This window comes from Chiloscyllium plagiosum, chromosome 18, assembly GCF_004010195.1.
Source record: "Chiloscyllium plagiosum isolate BGI_BamShark_2017 chromosome 18, ASM401019v2, whole genome shotgun sequence".
Lineage (NCBI taxonomy): Eukaryota > Metazoa > Chordata > Chondrichthyes > Orectolobiformes > Hemiscylliidae > Chiloscyllium > Chiloscyllium plagiosum.
In genome coordinates, this window is record NC_057727.1 from 3,862,553 (window position 1) to 3,874,170 (window position 11,618).

At 42.1% G+C, this 11,618-nt stretch overlaps 1 protein-coding gene across 1 annotated transcript in view; it reads left to right on the top strand.

The window, feature by feature from the left end:
* ruvbl1 (RuvB-like AAA ATPase 1) overlaps nt 1-11,618 on the top strand; it is a 72,311-nt gene that overhangs the window by 5,046 nt on the left and 55,647 nt on the right. Inside the window, exons 2-3 of the mRNA XM_043707584.1 lie at nt 5,369-5,455; nt 9,802-9,934. Of these exons, the coding sequence (XP_043563519.1) occupies nt 5,369-5,455; nt 9,802-9,934 (220 nt within the window). The remainder of the gene's footprint in view (nt 1-5,368; nt 5,456-9,801; nt 9,935-11,618) is intronic.

An 11,618-nucleotide genomic window follows, 5' to 3' on the forward strand; every position in this document is an offset into this window, starting at 1 on the left:
AAAGACATTCTGTCTATTGAGGGAGTGCAGCGTAGGTTCACGAGGTCAATTCCTGGAATGGCAGGATTACCTTACACTGAAAGACTGGAGCGACTGGGCTTGTATACCCTTGAGTTTAGAAGACTGAGAGGGGATCTGATTGAGACATATAAGATTATTAAAGGATTGGACATTCTGGCTGCAGGAAACATGTTTCCGCTGATGGGTAAGTGCCGAATCAGAGGACACAGCTTACAAATAGGGGGTAGACCATTTAGGACAGAGATGAGGAGAAACTTGTTCACCCAGAGAGTGGTGGCTGTGTGGAATGCTCTTCCCCAGCGGGCAGTGGAGGCCCAGTCTCTGGATTCATTTAAGAAAGAGTTGGATAGAGCTCTCAAGGATAGTGGAATCAAGGGTTATGGAGATAAGGCAGGAACATGATACTGATTAAGGATGATCAGCCATGATCATATTGAAAGGTGGTGCAGGCTTGAAGGGCAGAATGGCCTACTCCTGCACCTATTGTCTATTGACTTGCATGTTCTTGGTGGAGTGGAAGGATGAGTTGGGGAGACAGGACGCCAACTTGTGGAATGTTTCAGGGAACATCTCTGGGACACCCGCACTCACCAACCCCATTACCCTGTGGATGACCACTTCAACTTCCCCCAAGGACATGCAAGTCCTGGGCTTCGTGTTCCACCTTGGGACCCTTCAACCACACGGCATCAACATCGACCTCACCAGTTTCCTTATCTCCCCTCCCCAAACCTTATTTCAGGTCTGATCTTCCAACTCTGCACTGCCCTCTTGAACTGTCCAACCTGTCCATCCTCCTTCCCACCTATCTGCACTCTTCTCTTTGACTTATCACCCCCAACTCCATCTACCTATTGCCTTCCCAGCTACCTTCCTGCCCTTCCCACAACCCTTCTATTTATCTCTCAGTCCCCCACACCTCCCTGATGAAGGGCATGTGCCGAAAACACTGATTCTCCTGCTCCTCAGATGCTGCCTGATCTGCTGTGCTTTTCCAGCGCCACCCGTTTTGACTCTGGATGGCCTACTTGTACTCCTACAACTTATAGGAATACAGTTCTGAGTTCCACAGATTCACTGCCCTCTCGCTGAAGAAATTCCCTCAATCTCAGTTCAAAAGGGTTCCCCTTGGCTCTGAGGCTGGACCCTCAGGAACAAGTGTTTCCTACTAGTGGAAATATCTTCTCCACATCCACTTTATCCAGACCTCTTAGTTTTTTGAAAGTTTCAATCAGACCACCCCTCCCCCCCCCCCCCCAATCCTTCTAATTTCATTCAGTACAGCCCCAGTGACCTCAACCACTCCTCACCTGACAAGACCTTCATCCCTCTGATTATTTTTGTAAAATAAAAATCAGAAATTGCTGCAAAAACTCAGCAGGTTTGGCAGCACCTGATGTGGGAAAGCAGAGTTAACATTTGAGTCCAGTGATCCTTCTTCAGATCTCTGAAGATATTAATTCTGCTTTCTCTCCACAGATGCTGCCAGGCCTGCTGAGTTTTTCCAGCAATTTCTGATTTCCAACATCTGCAGTTCTTTCGTTATAATTCTCATAAACTTCCACTAGACCTCCTTCAATGCCAGCATGTCCTTGTTTCGCTACGGGTCCCAAAACTGCTCACAATATTCCAAGTATGGTCTGTAGAGATGTACAGCATGGAAACAGACCCTTCAACATATGCTAAACACATATCCTAAATTAATCTAATCCCATTTACCAGCATTTGGTCCATATCCCTCTAAACCCTTGCTGTTCATATATATCCATCCAGATGCCTTTTAAATATTGTAACTTAACATCCCTGCTCTTGTATTCTAGCTTTCTTGAAATGAATGCTAAAATTTCATTTGCTTTCGTATCTGCCAACTGAACCTACATGTTAACCTTAAGAGAATCCTGAACTAGGACTCCCAAGTCCTTTGTGGTTCAGATTTGCAAAGCCTTTCCCCATTTTGAAAACATAGTTTCTTCCTGCCAAAGTGCATAACCTCACGCTTTTCCACATTGTATTCCACCTGCCACTTCTTTGCCCACTCTCGTAGTCTGCCCAAGTCCTTCTGCAGCCTTGCCACTTTCTCAACACTACCGATCCTTCCACCTAACTTTGTCTCATCTGGAAACTTAGCAACAATAAGTGGGAAAACTGAGGATTGGGAAGCTTTTAAAGAGCAACAGAGGATTACTAAGAAGGAAATACGCAGAGGAAAAATGAGATACTAAGGTAAACTGGCCAAGAATATTAAGGAGGATAGTAAAAGCTTTTTTAGGTATGTGCAAGGCAAAAAAATGGTTAGGACTAAAATTGGGCCCTTGAAGACAGAAACAGGGGAATATATTACGGGGAACAAAGAAATGGCAGAAGAATTGAATTGGTACTTCAGATCTGTGTTCACTGGGGAAGACACAAGCAATCTCCCTGAGGTAACAGTGGCTGAAGGACCTGAACTGAATGGAATTTATATTTGCCAGGAATTGGGGTTGGAGACACTGTTAGGTCTGAAGGTTGATAAATCCCCGGGGCCTGATGGTCTACATCCCAAGGTACTGAAGGAGGTGGCTCAAGAAATTGTGGTTGCGTTGGTGATTATTTTCCAGAGTTCGATAGATTCGAGATCAGTTCCTGCAGATTGGAGGGTGGCTAATGTTATACCACTTTTTAAGAAAGGTGGGAGAGAGAAAGCAGGAAATTATAGACCAGTTAGTCTGACCTCAGTGGTGGGAAAGATGCTGGAGTCTATTTTAAAGGATGAAATTACGACACATCTGGATAGTAGTAACAGGATAGGTCAGAGTCAGCATGGATTTATGAAGGGGAAAATCATGCTTGACTAATTTTCTGGAATTTTTTGAGGATGTAACTCTGAAGATGGACGAAGGATATCCAGTAGTGTACCTGGACTTTCAGAAAGCTTTTGATAAAGTCCCACATAGGTGGTTAGTGAGCACAATTAGAGCGCATGGTATTGGGGGCAAAGTACTAACTTGGATTGAAAGTTGGTTGGCTGATAGGAAATAAAGAGTCGTGATAAATGGCTCCATTTTGGAATGGCAGGCAGTGACCAGTGGGGTACCGCAGGGATCAGTGTTGGGACCGCAGCTTTTTACAATATGTTAATGATCTAGAAGATGGTACTAGTAATAACATTAGCAAATTTGCTGCTGATACTAAGCTGGGTGGCAGGGTGAAATGTGATGAGGATGTTAGGAGATTACAGGGTGACCTGGACAAGTTAGGTGAGTGGTCAGATGCATGGCAGATGCAGTTTAATGTGGATAAGTATATGGTTATTCACTTTTGTGGCAAGAACAGGAAGGCAGATTACTACCTAAATGGAATCAATTTAGGCAAAGGGGCAGTGCAGAGAGATCTGGGTGTTCTTGTACACCAGTCAATGAAGGTAAGCATGCAGGCCCAGCAGGTAGTGAAGAAGGCTTATAGCATGCTGGCCTTCATAACAAGAGGGATTGAGTATAGAAGCAAAGGGATTCTTCTGCAGCTGTACAGGGCCCTGGCCCTGCCCAAGTCCTTCTGCAGCCTTGCTACTTTCTCAACACTACCGATCCTTCCTTTCTCAACACTACCGAACTTTGTCTCATCTGGAAACTTAGCAACAATATTTTCAGTTCCTTCATCCTGATTCTTAATGCATAGTGTGAATAGTTGTCCCCTAGTCCACTGCAGAACTTACTAGTCATCAGCTGCCATCTTGAAAAAGACTCCTTCATCCCTACTCTCCGCTTTCTCCCTGTCGTCCAACCCTCTATCCATGATCCTTACTTCATGGTTCTTATCTGATTTAGCAGTCTTCGGTGCAGCACCTTATCAAAGACCTTCTGGAAATCCAAATAGATCATGTCCACTGGCTCATCTTTGTCTAACCCTTCCCCAGTTTGCACCCCCCTTCCCCACTCCCACATTTCCCCTTCCTTAATCCCTCTATTTGCCCCTCGTTAACTCCCTCAACTCCTCCCATGTCCTCACCCCGACTCGCCTCACCTTCCCACTTTTCCGCACCTCCCCACTCCTCGTCCTTCGGACTCCCCATCTCCACTCCACATTGTCTCCATCCCCTACTTTTCTTCCCCTCCATCTGCTTCCCTTTTTTTCCCCACTCCCCCACATTTCTCCCACCTTACCACATTTCCTCCCTCCTCAAAATGAAGGTCACGGTCTGGAATCCCAGGGCACAAGGTCAAGCATTTTTTGTTTTGCCAGGGGACATGGATGAAATTGGTGATTTTCAAATGCAGCCTTATATTTGCTGCTCAGCAGCTGGTATGTTTGTGACAACTTTAAACAGTGAAGAGAGATTGAAGCATAAAGGTGCTCGGGAAATACAAATACTGATGCTGGTCCTCCTACTTTTCCTGACCTACAAGGAGCTTTTGACAGGAGTGTTTCCAAACTAAGACTTGAATTTGCCTCTTCTAGCCAATTGGCATCTCCCATTGTGGTCTGCTGTCAGGCTGCACATGGTGTCTCATCTGAAGTCCCAGATATGTGTAATTGATCAATGCCATTCAGGAGTAAATTTTATGCTTGTTTGGTAGTCTCTATAAAACAATCATATCATTGCTGCTTCGTTGGCCTGAGTAGACCTGCACACCATTTGACTTACTGTGGATGAAGTTTCAGAATTTTCTACTTTGTTTGATTCAGTGATTCTACTCCTCTAATGTAAAGGAGGAGAAAGTGAGAACTGCAGATGCTGGAGATCAGAGACGAAAAGTGAGGCACTGGAAAAGCACAGCCGGACAGACAGCATCCGAGGAGAAGGAGAATCAACGTTTCGGGCATAAGCCCGAAAGCCCTTTTCCTGTTGAAGGGCTTATGTCCAAAACGTCGATTCTTCTTCTCCTCGGATGCTGTCTGACAGGCTGTGCTTTTCCAGTGCCTCACTTTTCGACTCCTCCAATGTAAAGGCCATGATGTGGAGGTGCTGATGTTGGACTGGGATAAACAAAGTTAAAATCATGCAACCAGCACTGCATTAGCCTTTTGGTGACTCTCTATGTCTTTGATGTTTTAATAAAGTTCTATTTACTAAGACATGACATTTCCCATTTTATCTTCTTGAGAATGTCTTTAATTATTTAAATTTATTTATTAATAGTTTACCTTCGCCTTTCTTTAAAAGGTGACACGAATCACATAGAATCAATTTTAACTAATGTGTGACTGAGGTCCGACAAACTCTCAAGTTTAGAATAGAGAATATACAAATCATTAATGTGAGGGGAAAATTGACATTGGTTATAATTTCTTTTTAGCTTAGGAAGTGATGGGCATGGTATGGTCCTAATTTAAAGTATTGACTTTGTCCTTTCTCTCATGTTTTCTTTAGGCTTGTGGAATTATAGTGGAACTGATTAGAAGTAAGAAAATGGCTGGCAGGGCTGTATTGTTGGCTGGACCCCCAGGAACTGGCAAGGTAAATTGCCAATTGGCTCGGTGTTAACTATGTTTGAAATGCTAAAGGGGTTGGCCACCTCCCTCCTCTTCACTGCCGTTTAATTCTATAAGTGAGAGACCTCTCCAAATTGGCATACATTTAGTTCCATGCATTTGCTTCTTCTGGAGTTAATCCAGTTGAAAAATGTACAATTTTCATTTCTAAATTCAATTCATGTTGAATCAAGAATTAAGCTGGCTCGTGCCTGCTGCATATCTTGCCCATAGTGAATTGAAATTGCTGCCAGTGACACACATATTTTACTCATTTATTAGATTTCTTTGAAGAAGCAACATGTGCTGCGGATAAAGGAGAACCCACGGATATACTATACTCGTGATTTATAGAAAACCTTTCATAATATACAACATCCAAGAGTATTGTGGGAAATAAAAGCTCATTGTGAGGAATTAACATATTGGCATGGAGAGAAGATTGGCTGGCTAACAGGAAACAGAGTAGGCATAAAAGGGTCGGTTTTGGTTGGCAGGATGTTAGAAGCGAATCACAAATTATAACCTGTTCTTACCTTGCTGTTTAATCTCCAATAGTGCATATTTAGACCATTGTGCCTATGTTCTAACAATATTTTATAGAACTTCTAGCTGAGAAATGGGCTTCTTGGCCCAATTCATCTTTGCCATATTCATGCTGCACATGATTTTCCCCTCCCATCACACTTCATCTTGCCCTGTCTGCATATCCTTCTATTCCTTTCTTGTTAATGCATTTACCTAGTTTCTCTGTAAAGGCGCCATATTTGTTCAAGTATTTTTATTCTACTTTCTAAACTATAGTGTAGGTGGACTTTATGGGCTGAGCTCCTTGATTGGGGTTGTTAACCTGGGCCAATCAGGGAGCCTTGGCTGACAGACATAAACAGGAGACTAGTACGTGGGGCAGCTGAGAGTTGGAGGGTCGATGACTGGCGTGGGGGAAAGTGGGCTGGGGAGGGTCAGTCAGTACGCAGGGTGGCTGGAGACCGGAAGGCCAACATTCAGCTTGTACAAAAGTGGCCTGGGGTAGTCCGGTCAGTATACAGGGCAACTAGGAGCTGAGTGGTCGATGACCAGCATGGAGCAAAGCAGGCCTGGGGAGGGTCGGTCAGTACGCAGGGTGGCCGGAGACTGGAAGGCTGACGACTGTCCTGCAGGAAGGCTAGCCAAGGATGATCTGATCAGTATGTGGTGCAGACTGGTTTCTTTTTTTAGCAATATTGGGTCTGTGTTCTATGTACTGTTTCTGATTTGATTGCACTGTCTTGTCCTTGTTTGTTACTTTGTGCTGAACGGAAATGGGATTTGAGATTTGTCCTCATTTCCCTGAAAACTGGTTGAATGATGGGGTTTGGCTTTGCTGCCCTTTCCACTGTATATGTTGGTTTTAATGAACTGCTTTCTGTTTATTGTTAACTATATTTCGTACTGTTTAATAAAATAAAAAAACAGGAGATTGAGTCTCCTCATTTTAGGGACTGATTCTGAGTTGGCTGGCTACAGCCATGTACAGTGTACATGTAAATAAAGTTAAAAATCACAACACCAGGTTATAGTCCAACAGGTTTAATTGGAAGCACACTAGCTTTCGGAGCGACAATCACCTGATGAAGGAGCGTCGCTCCGAAAGCTAGTGTGCTTCCAATTAAACCTGTTGGACTATAACCTGGTGTTGTGTGATTTTTAACTTTGTACACCCCAGTCCAACACCGGCATCTCCAAATCATGTAAATAAAGACTGATTTGATGAAGGGATAGCGGTCTCTGCAGTTATTTCACAAACTTAGGAAGTCAAGAATAATGATCATTGATCCATTTAAATCTCATCACTTGAATTCCCTAATCTTGCTGTTAAATTTTCCTGTAGTCCCCAGCTTCTATTTCAATAATTAGTTACGTTGTGAATAGTGTTAATAATTCTGTGATTTCTTTCCTGTTTAATAGATTGTTGCAAATATTGTTGGATTAAAGATGCCTTTATAATGGTAAATGTATTTGCAGTCACATGTCAGATATCATATTTTGTTGCAGATAGGCTTGCTGACTAGTATTGCCCAGTGTAAAGGTCAGACAAGCAGCCATGACAATTTGGAGACAGTGGAGGGGATCAGGTGGCAAGAGAATGTTGGCACTACGAGGGCAGGGTGTATGTTATTGGTGAACAGGCAGTGATGTTTCTTTCATTTCGTGTTTTGCAAGCTCTTGGAAGCAGCAATCAGGTGCCAGAACTGAGAAAGTTCTGTTGAAGGGTCACTGGACCCAAAACATTAACACTGATTTCTCTGCACAGATGCTGCCATGTCTGCTGAGCTTTTCCAGCAATTTCTGTTTTTATTTCTGATTTCTAGCATCCACAGTTGTTTCAATTTTTAATATGTATTTAAATAGTATGCCATTTCTTGCTTATTAAAATTTCCCGTTTCTGAATGTAAGGGACCTACATTTGTCTATGCAGATCTTTTTCTCTTCACATTGTTGTATATCTGCTTTTATAATCGGTTTTTCTGTTCCCTGGGAACTTACCTTTGTCCTGTATTCTCCCCTCTTAATTCCTTTATAACTTTCTGTTAAAATCTAACTGCTCCAATCCTTAAGTGTGCTGCTTTTTTGTCCAATTTGTACCATGCTTTCTTGGATGTGATATTAACTCTAATTTTCCTTGTTAGCCATTATCAGGCCACCTTTCCAGGCTTGTTTTTGTGCCAGACAGGAGTGAATAATTGTAGTTCATCTGCACTCTTCACGTGTTGGCCATTGCCTGTCCACTATCATCCTTTTAAGTAATGCTTCACAATTTATTGTCGCCAGCTCGTATCTCAGACTATTATAGTTTACATTATTTAAATTCAGGGCCCTGGTCTCAAAATTAACAATGTCGTTTTTATATTTTATTCATCATGTAATGATCACTTTTTCCGAGGTGCATTGCGTGGCTAGATTGCCAATTATTCCTTTCTCATTACATAATACTCAGTCTGTTTTCTAGTTCCTCAATGTACTGATCCAGAAAGCCATCCCATATACATCAAGAATTCCTCCTCAATGTTATTGTTATTGATTGTTGATTATTGCAAGGAGGATTGAATACAAAAGAATTCAGTTTTGCTTCAGCTGCACAGGGCATTTTTGAGACCACAGCTAGAGGAAGCATGGAAGTGCATTAGAAGTAGTTTTCAGCTTTATTCGACTAATACTTGGAACGTGCTCGTTTTCTTATGAGGAAAGTTTGGACAGACTACACTTACATCTGCTGGAATTTAGACAAGTAAGAAATAACTTGTTTGAAACGTAGAAGATCCTGAGGAGTTGTCTTGTGGGAGGATCTAGAACTACAGGTCATTGTTTAAAAATAAGGTACCACCCATTTAAGCCAGCCACTTTCTGAGTATCATGAGTCTTTAGAACTCCCTCAAAAAAAAGGTGGGAACGGAGTCTTTGCATATTTTTAAAGCAGCAATTGATCCTTCAGAAAAAAAGGGAGTAAAAAGTTATTAGAATTAGTGTTGCATGTACCCACATAAGTGCAGTGAAAGTTTACACGTTGCCACTTACGGCACCATTTTAGGTACAAAGATACCTAGGTACAGATTCTTGGGTAAAAGGTTAAAAACTCAAACATTACAGTCTTTCTTACTAAAACGTAGAAAACAAAGAAACACCGTTGAAAGTTCAGCACCACAGTCCATAAGTGCCTAGCCATGCTGGGCTCGAACTCCCTGATTGCTGTCCCAGGTCACCTGCTCTCCTAGCTTTGCAGCCTGCTCCTGCCAACAGCTGCCCCAGGCTTCCTACACTCTCTCTCACCAGCAGCTGCCTCGGTCTGCCTGCTCTTGCTGCTGTACAGCCCGTTCATGCTCCTGCCACTGCTTCAAGCTGCTTGCTTCTGCTCTCTGGCCACTCCGGGCTTCCTACTCCCAGTCTCATTGTCAGACATCTTGGGATGCTCGTCTCTCTCACAATCACACACTGACTTGATCTCCTCCATGATGATTTCCTCCGCGCTGCAAAAAATCACACCTCATAGACAGGCCTGGTGTAATCAGATACATCATGACCATATGAAGAGGCAGAAAAGGTTCAAGGGGTTAAGTAGCATTACTCTTCCTAATTCATATTTTATAAACTTTTCTCATTAGGAAGTCCAGCATTTGAGAGAATTACTGTTTGGACTGTCCCACTGAGACATTGGACTCTGTGTTTTTCAAAACGTTGGTTAAGATTTAATAACCTTTTTTAATATAAAATTGTTTAATTTGCTCTCCTAGCCTCCTTCCTCTTTAATGCTGAACAAGAGTGTTCAGTGAATGTGCTTTATTTTCATTGCTGTAGACGGCCTTAGCTCTGGCCATTGCACAGGAGCTGGGAAACAAAGTCCCATTTTGTCCCATGGTGGGAAGTGAAGTTTATTCGACTGAAATCAAGAAAACTGAAGTATTAATGGAAAACTTCAGGCGAGCAATTGGTGAGTAGAATATTTTAAAGCATTTCTTTGTTTGCACCTTGTAACCGTCAAAAAACTGTTAGTATAGCACTAAATTCTGGCAGTTTTTTTGTAGGAAGTTATATAATTTAGAATAGCTCTAATTTTAGGGCGAGTTCCAAAGAACAGTGGCTGAACTGTTTGGTTTAAAAATCTGTAGTACTGTACTGCTTAGCACTATACTACTGCTATGAATCATTGTTCTTGGTCTGTTTCTGAGTCGCTTAGGTGCTCAGGAAATCCCTGGAGAGCGAAATTTAATCCTTTAATTCCATTTCATGTATTTAATCTTAAAGGCAAAAATGGCTCGTGGATGTTGCAACCAAGTGCATCTTTAGTTTGCCCTGCATCTGAAAACTGGTTGTTGTAATATAATATGTGTATGGTGTTTTGAATTGCTGAATGTTATGAATGATCTCAATGAGTTTTAAGTTGGTTATGTATGTTTTAATTCCTTGCCAACTATTTGCCTACACTCTACTGACTGCTGATTATTTATCATTAACTCAGAAACAAACTCAAACGTGAGAAGAAAGTGAGTAATTCAGGTTTAATTACCTCACATGGAATGTGATAAATACATGAGCAGGGAGCCAGTGGGCCCAAATTCCAGAGTAAGATGGTTAAAGGTTTGCAGAAAAAGCAATTGACAGTGTAATGTTAGAGGCACAGAAAATATTGTGACAATTCACTAGTTAACTAGCTATATAAGAGATGAGAGTTTGTGGATGGGACACATGGTTACTTGAATCATTCACAGAGAGGTTTAAAGGCACCCCTTTTCCTCCAACAACTTTATTTGTAGCAGTTACCAGTTTCTTAGATTACTCCTAAGGTTCTACCTCCACTTCTTTAATTGGAGTTTATTCTACATTGCTCACCTCTTGAATGAAGAATACATTTCTGATATAACATAACTTTGAGATCACCTCTCTGACTCTTCTGCTGTACAGTTCTATCAAGGAGGGATATGGACCAAGGGCAGGCAGAAGGGATTTGTTTAATTTGGCGCCATGTTCAGTACAACATTGTGGGTTGAAGGATATGTTACTGTGCTGTTCTATGTTCTACCTCCTTTCCAGTCTGAAATGACCAGTTTTCTTCAGTTCTTTTTCTTGCTGAGGATTAGCGTCCTGTTACTTCTCTAGGTGGTCTTTTGAATGCTTTACTCATTTCTTGGAGATGGATGCTGCATGTTTTGTTTAAGGTGTTATTTAATTAGAGCACTAACATATGATCATCACATCTTCTAATTTGTAGTCTTCTGTATGGAAGGTCCTTAGTTGGTAGGATTAGGGAAAACCCTAAGGCTTTCTATAGGTATGTCAGGAATAAAAGAATGACTAGGGTAGGAATAGGTCCAGTCAAGGATAGTAGTGGGAAGTTGCGTGTGGAGGCTGAAGAGATTGTGGAGACACTGAATGAATTCTTTTCGTCAGTATTCACTCAGGAACAGGACATTGTTGCCGATGTGAATACTGAGTCACAATTAAGTAGAATGGTCGGCTTTAAGGTATGTAGAGAAGAGGTGTTGGAAATTCTGGAAAGGGTGAAAATAGATAAGTCCCCTGGGCCTGATAGCATTTATCCTAGGATTCTCTGGGAAGCAAGGGAGGAGATTGCAGAGCCATTGGCCTTGATTTTTATGTCCTCGGTGTCTACAGGA